Source organism: Nerophis lumbriciformis, linkage group LG04 (assembly GCF_033978685.3).
Source record: "Nerophis lumbriciformis linkage group LG04, RoL_Nlum_v2.1, whole genome shotgun sequence".
Lineage (NCBI taxonomy): Eukaryota > Metazoa > Chordata > Actinopteri > Syngnathiformes > Syngnathidae > Nerophis > Nerophis lumbriciformis.
Genome location: NC_084551.2, coordinates 7,278,614 through 7,301,813, shown reverse-complemented (window position 1 = coordinate 7,301,813; position 23,200 = coordinate 7,278,614). Strand labels below are relative to the sequence as shown.

The window sequence follows — 23,200 nt, the reverse complement described above, 5'->3', positions numbered from 1 at the left end:
AATATAGCTACAAATGAGGCATAATGATGCAATATGTACATACAGCTAGCCTAAATAGCATGTTAGCATCGATTAGCTTGCAGTCATGCAGTGACCAAATATGTCTGATTAGCTCTCCACACAAGTCAATAACGTCAACAAAACTCACCTTTCATGCACAACGTTAAAAGTTTGGTGGACAAAATGAGACAGAAAAAGAAGTGGCATAAAACACGTCCTCGAAAGTTATACATGTAAACAAACTACGGTGAGTTCAAGGACCGCCAAAATTAGTAGGACAAAACGGCGCTCGCCAAATACTCGAATCAGTGAAGCATGTTTAATATAAACAGTGTGCTTTGTAACAATTAGGGAGGTTTGTGTCATGTTTGTCCTCCTACATAAACCAAAAATAAAACAAAAAATAAAATGTTTTCCCCTCATTTTTTTCCATTTTTCATACATTTTTTAAAAAGCTCCAGAGAGCCACGAGGGCGGCGCTAAAGAGCCGCATGCGGCTCTAGAGCCGCGGGTTGCCGACCCCTGGACTAGACGTATAAGATTTCATGGGATTTAGCGATTAGGAGTGACAGATTGTTTGGTAAACGTATAGCATGTTCTATATGTTATAGTTATTTGAATGACTCTTACCATAATATGTTACGTTAACATACCAGTTGGTTATTTATGCCTCATATAACGTACACTTATTCAGCCTGTTGTTCACTATTCTTTATTTATTTGAAATTGCCTTTCAAATGTCTATTCTTGGTGTTGGCTTTTATCAAATACATTTCCCCGAAAAATGCGACTTTTACTCCAGTGAGACTTATATGTTTTTTTCCTTCTTTATTATGCATTTTCGGCAGGTGCGACTTATACTCTGGAGCGACTTAAACTCCGAAAAATACGGTACTTCATTGCATGTTTTTTTATTACTTCAAAACTGGTCAAAAAAGAAATATACAAGAATCGTCAATTTATTTCCTGCTCTACCGTCTCCTCTACCATAAACACCACAGTAGTGATGTCCCGATACCAATATTGTGGTACCGGTACCAAAATTATTTCGATACTTTTCTGTACTTTTCTAAATGAAGGGTACCACATAAAATTGCATTATTGGCTTTATTTTAATAAAAAAATCTTAGGGTACATTAAACATATGTTTCTTATTGCCAGTTTGTCCTTAAATAAAATAGTGAACATACAAGACAACTTGTCTTTTACTATTAAGTAAGCAAACAAAGGCTCCTAATTTAGTCTGCTGACATATGCAGTAACATATTGTGTCATTTATCATTCTATTATTTTGTCAATATTATTAAGGACAAGTGGTAGAAAATGAATTATTAATCTACTTGTTCATTTTCTGTTAATATCTGCTTATTTTGTCTTTTAACATGTTCTATCTACACTAGGGATGTCCCGATCCGATATTTGGATCGGATCGGCTGCCGACATTTGCCAAAACTTGCGTATCGGCAAGGCATGGGAAAATGCCGATCCAGATCCAGTTTTAAAAAAAAACTCCGGTTCGTGTTTTCCAACACACCGATTTAAATAATACATTCCACTTTTCTGCTGCTCCGTATATTCCGTTCCGCATTTTCCAGCACACCTTCAACACATCCACATGTCTGTGAATTCTCACACAGTTGCTTTTAGCTGCTGGCATTGCACTACAGGCTCTTCTCACTCTTTTCTGTGTCTCCCTCTCACAGACAGCAAGTGCACCTTCTTACACACGTCACATACTGTCACATCACACGTCACATACTGTCACGTCATACGTCACATACTGTCACGTCATACGTCACATACGTATACGTCCACCCCGAGCAGAGAGGTAGCATGGCTAACGTTAGCTGTGATGCTAGCGCAGCCGTGCGAGCAACGCTCCCTCTAAGGTGCTCGCCTGTGCAATTGCGCACTGTTTAAGCGTCCTCTGCGCATAGCAAATCTATGCCACGCACAAAATCAAATAAAAAAATAAGCGCATAACAATTTTCGACACACGGACACGACAGAGAAAACAGTTTTCGTCATCATTGTTCAAATATTGTGACGTCTGTCGAGACGCTTATCTCCATCCGGTGCCACACGCCCACACCATCAAAATGCCGAGGCAAAAATTTCCACATCAACACCGTATGAAAAAATTAGTGATTTTTTTAGTTGTGATTTCCTTCTCTGCATGAAAGTTTAAAATGAGCATATATTAATGCAGTATGAAGAAGAATGTTTTAATGTAGACATGCAAGCCTTGAAAGAAAATTTTGAAAATCAAGACTACATTTCCTACAAATGGGTGCATTTCTACCCTATATTTTAACTTTAGATTTATTCTCATATCAAACTCTTTTGGCTGTCTTTTTGACACTTACATCCGGCGCCCCACCCACACCCTGGATTATAAATAATGTAAATAATTCAATGTGATTATTTTGTGTGATGACTGTATTATGATGATAATATATATCTGATAGCATATATCTGTATCATGAATCAATTTAAGTGGACCCCGACTTAAACAAGTTGAAAAACTTATTGGGGTGTTACCATTTAGTGGTCAATTGTACGGAATATGTACTTCACTGTGCAACCTACTAATAAATGTCTCAATTAATCAATCAAAACACATAGAATCATCATACTGCTGTGATTATATGCATCAAGTGTTCATTCAAGGCTAAGGCAAAATATCGAGATATATATTGTGTATCGCAATATGGCCTTAAAATATCGCAATATTAAAAAAAGGCCATATCGCCCAGCCCTAGTTCACTGATGCCATTTCTGTTTGTCATGTATAATTTTGTCTATTTTGTGTTTATCCTTGAACAAACAGGTCAGTTTCTTGTTACCAACCATTGTGTATTATTCAAACTCCCCTAATTCAGCTGGCTAGTTGTTATGAAGAGTACTAAAACCCTTTTCAACATGATTCTGACAACTAAGTAGGCTAAATAACTTTAAACTTTAATACATGCTCGTATCGGTCAGTATCGGTATCGGTCAGTATCGGTATCGGATCGGAAATGCAAAAACAATATCGGTATCGGATCGGAAGTGCAAAAACCTGGATCGGGACATCCCTAATCTACACTTCTGTTAAAATGTAATAATCACTTATTCTTCTGTTGTTTGTAGGGATGTCCGATAATGGCTTTTTGCCGATATCCAATTTTCCGATATTGTCCAACTCTTTAATTACCGATACCGATATCAACCGATATATGCAGTCGTGGAATTAACACATTATCATGCCTAATTTGGACAACCAGGTATGGTGAAGATAAGGTACTTTTTAAAAAAATTAATAAAATAAGATAAATAAATTAAAAACATTTTCTTGAATAAAAAAGAAAGTAAAACAATATAAAAACAGTTACATAGAAACTAGTAATTAATGAAAATGAGTAAAATTAACTGTTAAAGGTTAGTACTATTAGTGGACCAGCAGCACGCACAATCATGTGTGCTTACGGACTGTATCCCTTGCAGACTGTATTGATATATATTGATATATAATGTAGGAACCACAATATTAATAACAGAAAGAAACAACCCTTTTGTGTGAATGAGTGTAAATGGGGAAGGGAGGTTTTTTGGGTTGGTGCACTAATTGTAAGTGTATCTTGTGTTTTTTATGTTGCTTTAATTAAAAAAAACAAAAACGATACCGATAATAAAAAAAACGATACCGATAATTTCCGATATTACATTTTAACGCATTTATCGGCCGATAACATCGGACATCTCTAGTTGTTTGGATACTTTACATTAGTTCTGAATGATACCACAAATTTAGGTATCAATCCGATAACAAGTCATTACAGGATCATACATTGGTCATATTCAAAGTCCTCATTTGTCCGGGTACATATTTCCTGAGTTTATAAACATAATATACATTTTTTTTAAATTAAAAAAAGATGTTGTGACACCAAAAAATATTGACGTAATCATCTAGAAGGCCTTACTGACAACAACTCGTGATCTGGCAATTGTCTATCAACCGTATGTGTCCGTTCACTTACAGTGCACAGACGCCTGAATTGTTGATTCTGATTGGTACAGCATGGCAACATAAGCTAGCTGAAGTCTGACTGGATACAAACTGTAACCTAAAAACAACAGCACTGGAAGGAGCATAATATGATATGAGGAGAATATGAATACTTTTAGATATTTAGGGAAAGTAAATAAACAATTACTTATCTTTATTTATGATCATGATTTCTGGTTATGTTAGGCCAGCAGAGAAGGTCTCGCTGGCCCTGACAGCCCACCACTGGTACATGACAGTTCCAGTATGTTGCCAAAAACCATCAACCATTTGTCAAATGTTGCCTTTTAAAGGCCTACTGAAATGCAATTTTCTTATTTAAACGGGGATAGCAGGTCCATTCTATGTGTCATACTTGATCATTTCGCGATATTGCCATATTTTTGCTGAAAGGATTTAGTAGAGAACATCGACGATAAAGTTCGCAACTTTTGGTCGCTGATAAAAAAGCCTTGCCTGTACCGGAAGTAGCAGACGAGTAGCGTGACGTCACAGGTTGTGGAGCTCCTCACATCCGCACATTGTTTACAATCATGGCCACCAGCAGCGAGAGCGATTCGGACCGAGAAAGCGACGATTTCCCCATTAATTTGAGCGAGGATGAAAGATTTGTGGATGAGGAAAGTGAGAGTGAAGGACTAGAGGGCAGTGGGAGCGAATCAGTTAGGGAAGATGCTGTGAGAGGCGGGTGGGACCTGATATTCAGCTGGGAATGACTAAAACAGTAAATAAACACTAGACATATATATACTCTATTAGCCACAACACAACCAGGCTTATATTTAATATGCCACAAATTAATCCCGCATAACAAACACCCCCCCCTCCCGTCCATATAACCCGCCAATACAACTCAAACACCTGCACAACACACTCAATCCCACAGCCCAAAGTACCGTTCACCTCCCCAAAGTTAACACAGCACATATATTTCCCCAAAGTCCCCAAAGTTACGTACGTGACATGCACATAGCGGCACGCACATACGGGCAAGCGATCAAATGTTTGGAAGCCGCAGTTGCATGCGTACTCACGGTACCGCGTCTGCGTATCCAACTCAAAGTCCTCATGGTAAAAGTCTCTGTTGTCCCAGTTCTCCACAGGCCAATGGTAAAACTGTCATCTTTCGGGAATGTAAACAATGAAACACCGGCTGTGTTATCCGGCACAACACCGGCCGCAATACACCGCTTCCCACCTACAGCTTTCTTCTTTGCTGTCTCCATTGTTCATTGAACAAATTGCAAAAGATTCACCAACACAGATGTCCAGAATACTGTGGAATTTTGCGATGAAAACAGACGACGTAATAGCTGGCCACCATGCTGTCCCAAAATGTCCTCTACAATCCGTGACGTCACGCGCAGACGTCATCATACCGAGACGTTTTCAGCAGGATATTTCGCGCAAAATTTAAAATTGCACTTTAGTAAGCTAACCCGGCCGTATTGGCATGTGTTGCAATGTTAAGATTTCATAATTGATATATAAACTATCAGACTGCGTGGTCGGTAGTAGTGGGTTTCAGTAGGCCTTTAAGGGTAGCCTTTTAAGCCAGACTCTCAAGTGCCAACTTGGATTTCTCTTGAAGCTGTTTCAGAATTTAATACATGGGAGACTAATGCATGGGAACATTTGTCCTAATCCAAGATTTTCTCCTGTTGCATCCAAAACTTAGGTTGCTAGTTTGTTGTCCTCAGCAGTCATCTATTTTGTTTTTATATGCATCCAGCGAGCCAACACTATCCTCCAGTCCCAAATTCTCAGCTGCAAAGAACTGGAGATGTCTTATAAGCATCACTAGGGAGGCGTGGAGTGGGCGCCTCCCAACATGAACATTGTGTGGGTTTGATTTTGAATCCCATTTTTGTAGTTCCCTTGAGCATGATACTGAACCTGCAGGTGCTCCTGATTCCCCATCATTAGTAAGTAAGTAAGTATGCTACAAAAGTGAAAGTCCATTTACTGCATGTTCTTAGTGCCTACATAAAGATGTTCTGGGAGCTCCCCATTCCTTTCTTGCCAGACACCTTAAGAAGTTGGTGATATTTTTGCATTTCTCCTGAGCCCTACACCTGTAGTTACCCTGAGACGACCTCATGGACCTTGTCTTTTTTACACTTAAAGTACTGACCCCTTGCACTAGTTTAATATTTAATCGGATAATCTTTTCTTGTTAGGCTCTTTCCTCAGGGAGTAAGGCTATTCAACTACATAATGAAAAGGGCCACAGTTTCAAGGGTCCAAGGGCTCGGGGGCCGGACTAATGTGGATGTACAAAACCAGTGAAGTTGGTTAAATAAAAACAGAATACAATGATTTGCAAATCCTTTTCAACCTATATTCAATTGAATAGACTGCAAAAACAAGATACTTAACGTTCGAAGAGGTAAACTTTGTTATTTTCTGCAAAATATTAGCTCATTTGGAATTTGATGCCTGCAAAATGTTTCCAAAAAGCTGAGGAATGCTCATCAAACACTTACTTGGAACATCCCACAGGTGAACAGGCTAATTGGGAACAGGTGGGTGCCATGATTGGGTATAAAAACCGCTTCCATGAAATGCTCAGTCATTCACAAACAAGGATGGGGCGAGGGTCACCGTTTTGTGAACAAATGCGCGAGCAAATTGTCGAACAGTTTAAGAACAACATTTCTCAACGAGCTATTGCAAGGAATTTATGAATTTCACCATCTACGGTCCGTAATATCATCAAAGGGTTCAGAGAATCTGGAAAAATGACTGCAAGTAAGCGACAAGACCGAAAACCAACATTGAATGCTTGTAACCTTCGATCCCTCAGGCGGTACTGCATCAAAAACAGACATCAGTGTGTAAAGGATATCACCACATGGGCTCAGGAACACTTCAGAAAACCACTGTCAGTAAATACAGTTCACCACTACATGTGTAAGTGCAAGTTACTCTACTAGACTAGACTTTTGACAAGAACAAGAAAGTTTGATCATATTACGCCTATACTGGCTCACCTGCACTGGCTTCCTGTGCACTTAAGATGTGACTTTAAGGTTTTACTACTTACGTATAAAATACTACACGGTCTAGCTCCGTCCTATCTTGTCAATTGCATTGTACCATATGTCCCGGCAAGAAATCTGCGTTCAAAGAACTCCGGCTTATTAGTGATTCCCAGAGCCCAAAAAAAATCTGCGGGCTATAGAGCGTTTTCTATTGGGGCTCCAGTACTATGGAATGCCCTCCCGGTAACAATTAGAGATGCTACCTCAGTAGAAGCATTTAAGTCCCATCTTCAAACTCATTTGTATACTCTAGCCTTTAAATAGCCCCCCTGTTAGACCAGTTGATCTGCCGTTTCTTTTCTTTTCTCCTCTGCTCCCCTATTCCTTGTGGAGGGGGGGGGGCACAGGTCCGGTGGCCATGGATGAAGTGCTGGCTGTCCAGAGTCGGGACCCGGGGTGGACCGCTCGCCTGTGCATCGGCTGGGAACATCTCTGCGCTGCTGACCCGTCTCCACTCGGGATGGTGTCCTGCTGGCCCCACTATGGACTGGACTCTTACTATTATGTTGGATCCACTATGGACTGGACTCTCACAATATTATGTCAGACCCACTCGACATCCATTGCTTTCGGTCTCCCCTAGAGGGGGGGGTTACCCACATATGCGGTCCTCTCCAAGGTTTCTCATAGTCATTCACATCGACGTCCCACTGGGGTGAGTTTTTCCTTGCCCTTATGTGGGCTTTGTACCGAGGATGTCGTTGTGGCTTGTGCAGCCCTTTGAGACACTTGTGATTTAGGGCTGTATAAATAAACATTGATTGATTGATTGATACTATGCAAAGCGAAAGCCATTTATCAACAACACCCAGAAACGCCGCCAGGCCAGCTTCACTGGGCCCGAGCTCATCTAAGATGGACTGATGCAAAGTGGAAAAGTGTTCTGTGGTCTGACGAGTCCACATTTCAAATTTTTTGGGGAAACTGTGGACGTCGTGTCCTCCGGACTAAAAAGGAAAAGAACCATCCGGATTGTCATAGGCGCAAAGTTGAAAAGCCAGCATCTGTGATGGTATGGAGGTGTATTAGTGCCCAAGGCACAAATGAAAGCGGGCCGACAGTTGAATGGCCCCGTCATAGAGAACCTCTCCTCTCCTACATGTACAATTTGGAATTCTCACCTGGCTTTCCCGTTAACAGGATGTGTTTTGGGACGGTGACTTTGTCCTCCGAGTTGCGAGCCCAGTCCACCATGCCTCTCCAGCCCTTCATAGGGAAACTGATGTCTGCGTTACCCAGCATTGGACGCTTGTGGATGCTCAAAACTGTAGCGGAGATGACAGAAATGTTTTAATTCATTACCAAAGTTAGATCACTTAAGACTCAATTTATCAGCATTAAAGTGCGTTGAATGCGGACCGCACAAAAGGTTTTTGTCCAGAAGACTCAGTCAGGGTCACTGTCATGATTATTATTCATGTTTTAGATCATTCTTTGTTCCAATTCTCCATTTTATATAAGGTGAACACTTGCTGATATAATGTACATACAGTCGTGGTCAAAAGTTTACATTCACTTGTAAAGAACATAATGACCACAGAACCTTCCTCCAGAAGGGTCTTATCTTTGTCTATGTGATGTCAGATGAAACAAACATTGAGCTGTTTGGCCACAATACCCAGCAATATGTTTGGAGGAGAAAAGGTGAGGCCTTTAATCCCAGGAACACCATCCCTACCGTCAAGCATGGTTGTGGTAGTATTATGCTTTGGGCCTGTTTTCCTGCCAATGGAACTGGTGCTTTACAGAGAGTAAATGGGACATGAAAAAGGAGAAAACCTCCAAATTCTTCAGGACAGTCTAAAATCATCAGCCCGGAGGTTGGGTCTTGGGCGCAGTTGGGTGTTCCAACAGGACAATGACCCCAAACACACGTCAAAAGTGGTAAAGGACTGGTTGAATCAGGCTAGAATGAAGGTTTTAGAATGGCCTTCCCAAAGCCCTGACTTAAACGTGTGGACAATGCTGAAGAAACAAGTCCATGTCAGAAAACCAACAAATTTAGCTGAACTGCACCAATTTTGTCAAGAGGAGTGGTCAAAAATTCAAGCAGAAGCTTGTGGATGGCTTCCAAAAGTGCCTTATTGCAGTGAAACTTGCCAAGGGACATGTAAGCAAATATTAACATTGCTGTATGTATACTTTTGACCCAGCAGATTTGCTCACATTTTCAGTAGACCCATAATAAATTCATAAAAGAACCAAACTTCATGAAGGTTTTTTTGTGACCAACAAGTATGTGCTCCAATCACTCTATCACAAAAAAATAAGAGTTGTAGAAATGATTGGAAACTCAAGACAGCCATGACATTATGTTCTTTACAAGTGGATGTCAACTTTTGACCACGACTGTATATAACATTGGGGGGGCTCAAAAAAATCGATTCACAGGCGAATTGTAGTTTTCTTTTTTTATTCCGATTTGAAATATTAATTTTCAAAGATCAAATTATTGTAATGAACTTTTTTTTTTTAAGAATACATTTTTTAAAATACATTATTTTGGCCATCTTCACGCTTACTGGCAGCGTGTGTACGGCATACATCAGCAGCCGATAGGAGCTTTTGTAACCTGTCATGAAAAGGTTTTATTATCATTTTTACACACCTAACAATCAATTGTGAATCGAATCATCAACCCAGTAATCGGAATCGTATTAAATTGTGAGTTGTTATAAGATTCCCATCTTTTATACAGTACAGGCTAAAATTTTGGAGACACCTTCTCATTCAATGTGTTTTCTTTATTTTCATGACTATTTACATTGTAGATTGGACCCCGACTTAAACAAGTTGAAAAACTTATTGGGGTGTTACCATTTAGTGGTCAATTGTACGGAATATATACTTCACTGTGCAACCTACTGATAAAAGTCTCAATCAATCAATCAATCACTGAAGGCATCAAAACTATGAAAGAACACGTGTGGAGTTATGTACTTAACAAAAAAAAAGGTGAAATAACTGAAAACATATTTTATACTTTAATTTCTTCAAAATAGCCACCCTTTGCTCGGATTCCTGCTTTGCACACTCTTGGTATTCTCTAGATGAGCTTTAAGAGGTAGTCACCTGAAATGGTTTTGACTTCACAGGTGTCTTAGTTTTGATGCCTTCAGTGACAATCTACAATGTAAATAGTCTTGAAAATAAAGAAAAAGCGCATTGAAATGAGAAGGTGTCTCCAAACTTTTGGACTGTACTGTACATCATAAAGGTGATATTTTCACATGCAAGCAATTAAATATCTCAAAAAATGCCCTGATTGTACAAACCTGCGTAAACTCTACACTCATTTTCATATTCCTACTCATATTACCAACAGTACATATACAAATATGTAGCTTTTTGGGTTTATCGTAGTTTGTGAATAAGAAAAGTGTATCCATCTCCACCATTGCAAGGAATGGTTTGCTCTAAAACAGGGGTCGGCAACCTTTAAAGTTAAAGTTAAAGTACCAATGATTGTCACACACACACTAGGTGTGGCGAGATTATTCTCTGCATTTGACCCATCACCCTTGATCACCCCCTGGGAGGTGAGGGGAGCAGTGGGCAGCAGCGGTGGCTGCGCCCGGGAATCATTTTGGTGATTTAACCCCCAATTCCAACCCTTGATGCTGAGTGCCAAGCAGGGAGGTAATGGGTCCCATTTTTATAGTCTTTGGTATGACTCGGCCGGGATTTGAACTCCCAACCTACCGATCTCAGGACGGACACTCTAACCACTAGGCCACTGAGTAGGTTTACCAGTCAAAGAGCCATTTTGACCAGTTTCACAAATTACAGAAAACAATGGGAGCCGCAAAAATTTTTGAAATTTTAAATGAAATAACACTGCATACAAAGTTTGTTTTTGTTGCTTTGTGCTATGTATAAACCAGGGGTCTCAGACACGATGCCCACACCTTTTTATAGAATTTTTAATCTGGTGCGGCACGCGGGTTTTAAATGAATAGCCGTTGTCAGCATCATGCGTGCCGTGATGGTACAGCATATAGCGCCCACTACAATCAGCGTGCCTGATCAGCCACATGTTGAATGGTGCTTACACTTGCTCACGTAGGTGACAGCAAGGCATACTTGGTCAACAACCACACAGGTTACACTGACGGTCGCGGTATAAAAAAAAAACTTTAACACTCTTACTAATAATGCGCCACACTGTGAACCCACACCAAACAAGAATGACAAACACATTTCGGGAGAACATCTGCACCGTAACACAACATAAACACAACAGGACAAATACCCAGAATCCCATGCAGCCCTAACTCTTCCGGGCTACATTATACACCCCCGCTACCAAACCCCGCCCACCTCAACCGACGCACAGAGGGGGGGGGGGGGGGGGGGGGGGGGGGGTTTGGTGGTAGCAGGGGTGTATAATGTAGCCCGGAATAGTCAGGGCTGCATGGGATTCTGGGTGTTCGTTCTGTTGTGTTTATGTTGTGTTAAGGTGCAGATGTTCTCCCGAAATGTGTTTGTCATTCTTGTTTGGTTTTGGTTCAAAGTGTGGCGCATTATTAGTAAGAGTGTTAAAGTTGTTTTATATGGTCACCGTCAGTGTAACCTGTGTGGCTGTTGACCAAGTATGCCTTGCTGTCACGTACGTGTGCAAGCAGAAGATGTATATTGTATAACAAGTGTTTGGCTGGCACGCTGTTAAGACAGATTGTAGAGGGCGCCAAATGTTGTACCATCATGGCACGCCCTTATTATAGCTGTAAGAGTGAAATTCGGTAAATATTATAAGAGTCACTAAAATCCGGAAGTCTCACGGGAAATTTGAGGGGTTCAGCAAGTAAGCTGCTGAGCCACATCAGAGTGATCAAAGAGCCGCATGCGGCTCCGGAGCCGCGGGTTGCCGACCCCTGCTCTAAAATAATTGTAAAGCAAGTGGTGATAATAGTTATTTGATATTGCTCAGGAAATGCTACTAACTGCATAAGACATTTTGGGGGAGAAGAAGGACAAATTAACACTGCAGTACAGTATGTCACAAAGACATCAACCAATGGACGAGCACAGTCAAATTCAGATTCATTTATGACCTGTTTAAGAAATATAACGATAATAATGATGCACATAACACAACGCAGCAAATAGTTGCCAAAGTTTTCAGTGTGAATGTTTACCTAGGTTATCAGTCACTTCATACATGTCTTGAAAGTCTTTCATTCTCAGGCCGATGACATCCACAAAGTCCTCAATCAGGCGGAACAGCTCTTTGACGTTTGGCCCCAGCTGTGAGAACACAATGTCCAATACAAAAAAAAAATGGGTTGGATTCGGGTGTATAAATCCTGAACCATCGCACTGAGCTACTCGAAAGAAGAATGGGGCCTTTAACAATGGCGCCCCTCTCCTGTGGAATTTGTAGAACCATTTTCCAGGCTTATACTGGATATTTAAGAGTAGACCTAAATCCTTTCTGAGAAAGTATTTCCAGCTCAGGCGCGTCCTGAATCATCCCCGTTATGCAAAGGTCCCTATGTAGACGTGAGTTTGGAGAGAATGCACAAGTTGAGGAGTGCAGCAGAATGACGAGTGGGTGTTTGCTTTAACTCATCAGCTGTAGCTATTTCTGTTCCACGCCTCTCAGTCGGAAAACATACAGGTGTTTGTCAGACTGTCAAAACAAGCAGTTCTGCAGCCCTGCCGTTATTATTATGCAAAGTACTATTTAGCACCCTTCCATGCTTCACATAAATCGTATAAGTAGAGATACGGAGACGACGTAAATGCGATTTATAAAAGATTATGCTTACCAGTTGTGCTTCTTCCCATCGTTCCCTGTTCTCTTCCATCAGCAGATTGCTGACTGACTGCACAAAGTTCTGGAGAAGGGAAGAATCATCGTTTTTGTTTTCCGTTTGGCAATAGGAAAATGAGCAATATAGGAAATGTCAGTAAACATTTAGAAATACTAAACCCAGCAGGCAAAAAGACAATAACACAACGTTGAGAGCTTGATAAATTAGGTCCTGACTTTGAGCAACTCAAACGTAACTAGGGATGATACTCGAAACCGATTTTCTCGGTTGTTCGATAAGAAAAGAACCGAGTCCTCGGACTCGAATCCCTTTTTGAGAACCGGTACCCGTTATCGAGACCACTATAGTAAAAAAAAAAAGAGTTGGTTCTTTATTCGAATCCCGTCCCAACCAGAAATGCCCCGTGGGACATCACAAGAAATGACGTCACGTAGCTCAGTCATTAGGCGCAGATAGCGAAAGCAGGAAAAACAATGGACCGGAAAAAAACGCTCCAAGGTGTAATAAAGTTCAAAACAAAAGGTATAATCCAATGAATAACTTTACTGAGAGATTTGAGCAAGGTACAAACACATGACGAACACTTTTACGACCATCCGGAAACATAGCAACCAGGCTAGCAACACACCTCCTTTACGGCAGCTGTCGCAACGTTCTTAAAGCAACCGCAGCACATACATATATATATTTTTAACTTTTGTTTTTCTTTCCTTGTAAACAAAACAAAATCACACTGTATATGTGTTGTCTGTCTAATTATAAATAATGCAGAAGAGGCGTGTTGGCTGAGTTCTTGACGTTTACTTTCACAGCGTGCTCATAACCTCATTCTTAGCTGCCGGCGTGGCGACATGCAACAACACTTTTCGGGGCTACCGCGCATACTCGTCACCCCCGTTGCATGCTGGGTAATGTAGTTGTTATATTCCCTAGCTCATAACATCACATCTTTCCCCCTATAAAGAAATAATGTTAACTCAATAAAGTGTATTTCTTTTTTTAGCTTTAACTTTTCATTCTTTTAGCATTGTAACCACATTTGCAAACAACTTTTCTCTTCATAGAATTTTCTTTCAATAAAGAAATAAAGTGCAAAAATGTCAAAGCATCATAACAAACAGTTATGTCAAATAGCAGCAGAAGTGCACTTTTTGGAGAGCTGTATTATTTTCAGTTTTGTGTCCAAGGGACTGATTTTATTTAACACTATTATTATTTATACACCTATAGTGACCACAGAGACAGGTTGTTTTTGTGTTACTGTATATATTAGTTTTTCTGAAAAATCCCACTTAATATACTTTGGGTAACAACAGTCAATATTTATTTATTTTATTTTTTTAGGGGGGTAACAGTCAATATTTATTTATTTATTAGATTTGATTTTTTTCTTACATAATAAAAGTGAGCTTTTGTTAACCAAATATTGTGTGTTTTTTTCCATATACAACAACCTATCTGGACTCGATAAGAGAATCGATAAGGAATCGGTTCGATAAGAGGATTTGATAATAAGCTCGAACTCGATAATTTCTTTTTATCAAACATCATCCCTAATTGTAACGTTGGAGAAAAACGCTTTTTAGTAAGTAAGTAAGTACACTTTATTTACAAAGCACTTTTCAAAGGATACAAAGTGGATAAAAAATGAGTTAGAAGGTGCATTAACTAAAAGCTTGACTAAAAAGAGAAGTTTTCAAATGTTTCTTAAAAGTGTCAACACAGTCAAGATCACGGAGGGACTGGTGCAAGTTGTACCAGAGTCTGGGAGCTATAGCCTGGAATGCCAGGTCTCCGCAGGTTTTAAAATGAGTTTTGGGGATCTTAAGAAGACCCTGGCCTGAAGACCGGAGGCTGCGACCTGAAGAGTAGGGGCATAGCAAGTCAGTGATGTACTGAGGGGCCCCAACATGCAACGCACGGAACGTCAGGACTAAAATATTAAACCCAATGCGGAATTGAACTGGCAGCCAATGAAGACTGGATAAAACGTGGGTGATATGGGCTGTTCTGGGTGCACCGGTCAAAGGTCTGGCAGCCTCATTTTGTACAGTCTGAAGTCTCTTTTGCATTGACTTGTTGAAAAAAGTGAAGAGAGAATTGCAATAGTCAATACGAGATGAAATGAACGCATGAATGATCATTTCGAGATCCGATTTTGACTGCAAATTTCTCACTTTAGAAATATTTCGGAGATGATAAAAACAGTTTTTGGTCAGTTGACGACAGTGACCCTCCAAAGACATGGACTGATCAAACACAACCCCGAGGTTTCTGAGGCTGCTTTTAACAGATGCACCCAGAGCACCAAGGCAGTTCTTGATCAGGGGGGTCTTTTTATCGGGAGCAATCATCAGAGTTTCCGTTTTGTTAGAATTTATCTGGAGGAAATTTGAGGATAACCCGTTTTTGATACAGGATACGCATTCCAAAAACTCAGATAAAAAGTGAAACTCTGAATCATTGAAGGAGCGTAACAGTTGAATATCATCTGCATGGAAATGATAAGACACATTTTTGACACCACTGATCAACCTCCCAAGCGGCATCAGATACAACAAAATTAAAACAGGCCCCAGAACAGAACCCTTGGCCACACCACATGACAGGTTGGACACATTGGATATTACATCATTAAAAGCAACATTACTCTTCCATTTATATAAGAAGTAAACCACTGGAAAACAGCACCAGAAAAACCCATTTCACTTTTGAGGCGATCTATCCATGTACTGTGATCCACAGTATCAAAGGCAGATGTCAAATCGAGTAAAACCAAAACTGTGTAGCGACCGTTTTTTGACGATATTTAATCAATGTTGGGTTCTGAGGTTGATTTGACTATTGAATTTTGGTCATTTTCCAACCAATATTTTACAACACAAATACAACGCTGAAACAACATGCTTTTAACGATATTTAATCTATGTTGGGTTCTGACGCTGATTTGACCATTGAATTTTGGTCATTTTCCAACCAATAATTTACAATATATATAAATACAACGTTGAAACAACATGCTTTTTCGCAACGTTTATTCAATGTCAGGTTGTGACGTTGATTTGACCATTGAAATTCGGTCATTTTCCAACCAATATTTTACAACACAAATACAACATTGGAACAACATGCTTTTTGACAACATTTATTCAATGTCAGGTTGTGACGTTGGTTTGATCATTGAATTTTGGTCATTTTCCAAAACAAATACGTTGAAACATGCTTTTTGACAACGTTAATTCAATGTCACGTTGTGACGTTGATTTGACCTTTAAATTTTGGTCATTTTCCAACCAATATTTTAAAACATATATACAACGTTGAAACAACATGCTTTTTCAGAACGTTTATCCAATGTCAGGTTGTGACGTTGATTTGACCATTGAATTTTGGTCATTATCCAACAAATATTTTACAACACAAATACAATGTTGAAACAACATGCTTTTTTCACAACGTTTATTCAATGTCAGGTTGTGACATTGATTTGACCTTTAAATTTTGGTCATTTTCCAACCAATATTTTAAAACATATACCGGTATACAACGTTGAAACAACATGCTTTTTCAGAACGTTTATCCAATGTCAGGTTGTGACGTTGATTTGACCATTGAATTTTGGTCATTATCCAACAAATATTTTACAACACAAATACAATGTTGAAACAACATGCTTTTTGACAACATTTATTCAATGTCAGGTTGGGACGTTGATTTGACCATTGATTTTGGTCATTTTCCAACCAATATTTTACAACACAAATACAACGTTGAAACAACATGCTTTTTGATGATGTTTATTCAATGTCAGGTTGTGACGTTGATTTGATCATTGAATTTTGGTCGTTTTCCAAAACAAATACAACGTTGAAACAACATGCTTTTTGACGTTTATTCAATGTCAGGTTGTGACGTTGATTTGACCATTGAATTTTGGTCATTTTCCAACCAATATTTTACAACACAAATACAACGTTGAAACAACATGCTTTTTGACAAGATTTATTCAATGTCAGGTTGTGACGTTGATTTGACCATTGAATTTTGGTCATTTTCCAACCAACAACGTGGATCCAACGTCGGACATCAACGCTGTGTCAATTTACAAATGCAACTATTTTGCAACATTGTTTAAAAGTCAGTTTTAAAGGACATGGATGGATAATCAACGTTGTATCAATGTCTTGTGTGTCAGGCTTGTGCCTGACAGTTGGACTGTGTTTTAGTATTTCCTCTGCGTTTGTCTTAGTTTTCTGTCAGCGCTTTTATTTTGTCTTCATTTCCTGATTGTCTCCCTGAGTGCTGCTTTCCCTCAGCTGTGGCTGATTGGCACCTGGCCACACCTGGTGTCAATCAGCCAGCTGCTATTTAAACCTGCCTTCCCCTCCAGTCAGGGCTGGATTATTGTCATTGTCGATGTCACTACTACCTGTCATAATACTTGTCGTTGTAGCTCTGTCTACTTTTGTTCACTCTGCTCATGTCATAGTTCCTTCGTGTCACAGTAAGTGTTTTTGTTTCTTGTCGACAGTTAGCCTTTGTGCTATTTTAGTTCATAGCCAAGTTTGTTCTCCGCCTTGTGCGCTCCTTTTGTTTGTACCCTTTTGTTTGTTTTTTTTGCTAAAGTGTTAAATTAAATCATGTTTTCCTGGACAAAGCCTGCCATCTCTGCATCTTGGGGTTCGTCACCAACATACTCTGACATTGTGCCTGCTGGGAAAGTCCTTGATACAACAAATCTCCTTCTGTGTGAGAATGTTTGCTAAACATTTCAAGTAGACATTTTCAGTAATTTCACATTTCACACACAAATCAAGGGTGTCAAAATTAGCGCATGTGATATATTACAAAACAAATAGCATTAATTATGTATACGGTAAACGCAGATTAATCACGCATTTTATTTTTGATTGCCTTCAAGTAGTCTTTTCAACGATTCGATTCAGATGAGTCCGATTGGACTATCAACCTGGCAGTTGAATAGTCTGATATCAACCCCGTTCCTCCGCTCCGTGGTAGGAAGGCGAGGCAAGTACCTGCTGAGGCCTGCAGCGTACAGCAAGAGTGTTGGGAGGGATAGAGGAATTGTGTCCATCATGTCTTCTTTCAAATGTCAGTAAAAAGACTCTTGTGTGCAGACAGTTTTTAGAGAGTAATAACAGACAATTTTACAGCATATCTACTTTCAGTTGTGTCAGCCACAAAAGAACGACCACTGCTCCTTGGGTTGACGTCAGGTAAAGAGCTGGCTATATTTTGGTCTCCCACATCTCTTATTATATGTAATCTGTTTGTCTGTAAACAAGAATATTTCACTCATTCTGTTGGGAGGATGTTTCTACTTGAGGCTCTTTGGGAGCCAAGCGCCTCACAAAGAGTGGTTTAGCTTTTTTTTTTCTTTTTTTTTTTTTTTTTAGAGGTGGAAAAAGTCGCAAATCAGATCTTTGTTTTGCTCACTTTAATAAAAGACAATATTCCTTTAATATATTTAATAACTTTGAATATTCTCATACAGTAAAGGCCAAAAGTGTGGACACACCTTCTCATTTCAATGCGTTTTCTTTATTTTCATTAGGGATGTCCGATAATGGCTTTTTGCCGATATCCGATATATACAGTCGTGGAATTAACACATTATTATGCCTAATTTGGACAACCAGGTATGGTTAACATAAGGTACTTTAAAAAAAAAATTAATAAAATAAAATAAGATAAATACATTAAAAACATTTTCTTGAATAAAAAAGAAAGTAAAACAATATAAAAACAGTTACATAGAAACTAGTAATGAATGAAAATGAGTAAAATTAACTGTTAAAGGTTAGTACTATTAGTGGACCAGCAGCACGCACAATCATGTGTGCTTACGGACTGTATCCCTTGCAGACTGTATTGATATATATTGATATATAATGTAGGAACCACAATATTAATAACAGAAAGAAACAACCCTTTTGTGTGAATGAGTGTAAATGGGGGAGGGAGGTTTTTTGGGTTGGTGCACTAATTGTAAGTGTATCTTGTGTTTTTTATGTTGATTTAATTAAAAAAAAACAAAAAAAACAAAAAAAAACCGATACCGATAAAAAAACCCAGATACCGATAATTTCCGATATTACATTTTAATGCATTTATCGGACATCTCTAATTTTCATCATTATTTACATTGTAGATTGTCCCTGAAGACATCAAAACTATGACACCTGTGAAGTGAAAACCACTTTAGGTGACTACCTCTTAAAGTTAAAGTACCAATGATTGTCACACACACACTAGGTGTGGCGAAATTATTCTCTGCATTTAACCCATCACCCTTGATCACCCCCTGGGAGGTGAGGGGAGCAGTGGGGAGGAGTGGGCAGCAGCGGTGGCCGCGCCCGGGAATCATTTTTGGTGATTTAACCCCCAATTCCAACCCTTGATACTGAGTGCCAAGCAGGGAGGTAATGGGTCCCATTTTTATAGTCTTTGGTATGACTCGGCCAGGGTTTGAACCCACAACCTACCGATCTCAGGGCGGACACTCTAACCACTAGGCCACTGAGTAGAGAATGCCAAGAGTGTGCAAAACAGTAATCAGAGCAAAGGGTGGCTATTTTGAAGAAACTAGAATATAAAACATGTTTTCAGTTATTTCACCTTTTTTTGTTAAGTACATAGGAGAGTAAGAGTGAATTTTTTGTTGTTGTTATATGTGCCTTGGGATTGGTTGACTGGGATAAGCTCCAAACCCGTGTCTCTAATAAGGACATAGAACATGAATGAATGAATGAATGATAATGGAAACATTTAGTTATTAAAATGTTAGTTGGACCGTGTACCTTCCGTTCATTGTATTTCGAATTCTTAAACGCAAATGAAAAAACAAATTTCGGGCCCATTTTTTCTATTTTAATTTTTGAAACAAAAGTTGGACAACTATTAAATGACACTTTTTTAAAATGACAATGGGACTCATGCTGAAAAAAGATATTAGTCCATGTACCTTCTGTTCATTTTATTTTCCAATTCTGAAAGGCAAATCAAAAATTTTAATTAGGGCCGTTTTTTGATTTATATTATATATGGCAGATTTTAAAACAAACAAAAAAGACCGGAAGCAGTATTTTAGCTTTTCCTTTGCAGTTAGCATGTTTTTAGCATAACGGTAACATCTTTGTTCAGAAGGAGTCCTATTGTCGTTTAAAAAAAAAAGTGTAATTAAATAGTTGTTCAACTTTTGTTTCAGAAATGAAAATAGAAAAAATGCCCCGAAATTTGTTTTTTGATTTGCATTTAAGAATTTGAAATAGAATGGAGAGAAGGTACACGGACCTAATGTGTTAGTGTTATGCTAAAAACATGCTAAACGCAGAGGAAAAGCTAAAATACTGCTTTCGGCATTTTGGATGAACGTATGTTCGATTTTTGTGGTTATCTGGAAAAATAAAAAATCCATAAAGGAAAAACAGCACAAAATCCAATTTTATGGCAATATTTTATTGAAAATCAACTCTTTTTTGTTTGTTTTAAAATCTGCCATATATAATTAAAATCGAAAAACGGCCCTGATTCCATTTTTTGATAAACGTTTCAGAATTGGAAATAGAATGAACGGTTCATTTCCAATTCTGAAACGTAAATCAAAAAACAAAGTTAGGGCCGTTTTTTGATTTTTACTATACATGGCAGATTTTAAAACAAACAAAAAAGGGTTGATTTTCATTAAAATATCTTTATTTTTCCAGATAAACACGAAAATCTAATTCATGTTTATCCAAAATGCAAAAAAATGTGTGTTTCTCTGTGTGATGACAAATTGAACCGGAAGCAGTATTTCAGCTTTTCCTTTGCGATTAGCATGTTTTTAGCATAACGCTAACATCCTTGTTCAGCAGGAGTCCTATTGTCGTTTAAAAAAAGGCTCATTAAATAGTTGTCCAACTTTTGTTTCAGAAATGAAAATAGAAAAAATGGCCCGAAATTTGTTTTTTGATTTGCATTTAAGGATTGGAAATGGAATGGACGGACCAATAGGACTCCTGCTGAACAAAGATGTTAATGTTATGCTAAAAACATGCTAAACGCAGAGGAAAAGCTAAAATACTGCTTCCGGTTCAATTTGTCGTCACACAGACAACCACGCATCTTTGCATTTTGCATGAACATATATTCGATTTTTGTGTTTATCTGGGAAAATAAAAATCCATAAAAGGAAAACAGCACAAAATCCAATTTTATGGCAATATTTGAATGAAAATCAACTCTTTTTTGTTTGTTTTAAAACCTGCCATATATAATAAAATATTTTGTTTTTTTGATTCGCGTTTCAGAATTGGAAATAGAATAAACGGAAGGTACACGGACCTTAGTTGGTGCTTTCTGAGGTTACGAGGCTTTACTGATAATTTGCTTATCTACAGAAAGTTGGATTTTCTTTTTCGTCTTATTGTATTTAAATGTAAAAATGCGTGTGGTGCAAAACATATAATCAAATAATTTAAAATTAAAAACAATGAAATAAATTACCGTATTTTTCGGACTATAAGTCGCAGTTTTTTTTTCATAGTTTGGCCAGGGGTGCGACTTGTACTCAGGAGCGACTTATGTGTGAAATTATTAACACATTACCGTAAAATATCCAATAATATTATTTATCTCATTCACGTAAGAGACTAGACGTATAAGATTTCATGGGATTTAGCGATTAGGAGTGACAGATTGTTTGGTAAACGTATAGCATGTTCTATATGTTATAGTTACCGTATTTTTCGGAGTATAAGTCGCACCGGAGTATAAGTCGCACCTGCCGAAAATGCATAATAAAGAAGGAAAAAAACATATATAAATCGCACTGGAGCCCGGCCAAACTATGAAAAAAACTGCGACTAATAGTCCGAAAAATACGGTATTTGAATGACTCTTACCATAATATGTTACGTTAACATACCAGGCTTGTTCTCAGTTGGTTATTTACAGAGGTGGGTAGTAACGCGCTACATTTACTCCGTTACATCTACTTGAGTAACTTTTGGGATAAATTGTACTTCTAAGAGTAGTTTTAATGCAACATACTTTTACTTTTACTTGAGTATATTTATAGAGAAGGAACGCTACTTTTACTCCGCTACTTTTATCTACATTCAGCTCGCTACTCGCTACTAATTTTTATCGATCTGTTAATGCACGCTTTGTTTGTTTTGGTCTGTCATAGTGCCTGCGTTTCAACAAATGCAGTCACTGGTGACGTTCACTCCGTTCCACCAATCAGATGCAGTCACTGGTGACGTTGGACCAATCAAACAGAGCCAGGCGGTCACATGACCTGACTTAAACAAGTTGAAAAACTTATTGGGGTGTTACCATTTAGTGGTCAATTGTACGGAATATGTACTGTACTGTGCAATCTACTAATAAAAGTTTCAATCAATCAATCAAAAGTGTGAAGGAAAAAAGACCCCTTTTTATTTCAATCGTACATCCTGTCAAAAGCCTAAAGACTGACTGCACAGTTCCTGTCTTCACAATAAAAGTGCCGCTCCATCGCGCCTGCGCTTTCAAAACAAGAGTCTCCGAAAGCCAGCGCAAACAAGCTAGCAAGCTACGGAGTTTGCCGCCAATGTATTTCTTGTAAAGTGTATAAAAACGAATATGGAAGCTGGACAAATAAGGTGCCAAAAACCAACCACTTTCATGTGGTATTAGACAGAAAGGAGGAACTTTTTTTCTCCTCCATTTGAAAACGTGGATCTTATCAGCACTACGGTCTGATTCCAATCAATGCAAGTCATCAGAATCAGGTAATACACCAACTTATATTCTTGTCTTCATGAAAGAAAGGAATCTATATGTGTTACACATGCATGTATATTCATTAAAACACCTTTAACATGTAAACAAAAACGGCAAAATAAATAAATGTAAATTATATACTGTATATATATATGTGTGTGTATATATATGTATATGTATATATATATATATATATATATATATATATATATATATATATATATATATATATATATATATATATATATATATATATATATATATATATATATATGGTGTGTGTATGTTACTCATCAGTTACTCAGTACTTGAGTAGTTTTTTCACAACATACTTTTTACTTTTACTCAAGTAAATATTTGGGTGACTACTCCTTACTTTTACTTGAGTAATAAATCTCTAAAGTAACAGTACTCTTACTTGAGTACAATTTCTGGCTACTCTACCCACCTCTGGTTATTTATGCCTCATATAACGTACACTTATTCAGCCTGTTGTTCACTATTCTTTATTTATTTTAAATTGCCTTTCAAATGTCTATTCTTGGTGTTGGCTTTTA

The 23,200-nt window shown here is 38.4% G+C and overlaps 1 protein-coding gene across 6 annotated transcripts in view; it reads right to left on the bottom strand.

The window, feature by feature from the left end:
- adgrb1a (adhesion G protein-coupled receptor B1a) overlaps nucleotides 1-23,200 on the bottom strand; it is a 432,260-nt gene that overhangs the window by 226,051 nt on the left and 183,009 nt on the right. For all 6 annotated transcript variants that reach the window (XM_061948457.2, XM_061948450.2, XM_061948442.2 and 3 more), the window contains 3 exons: nucleotides 12,867-12,935; nucleotides 12,234-12,342; nucleotides 8,217-8,360 (listed from right to left, as the gene is read on the bottom strand). In XM_061948457.2, the coding sequence (XP_061804441.2) occupies nucleotides 8,217-8,360; nucleotides 12,234-12,342; nucleotides 12,867-12,935 (322 nt within the window). The remainder of the gene's footprint in view (nucleotides 1-8,216; nucleotides 8,361-12,233; nucleotides 12,343-12,866; nucleotides 12,936-23,200) is intronic.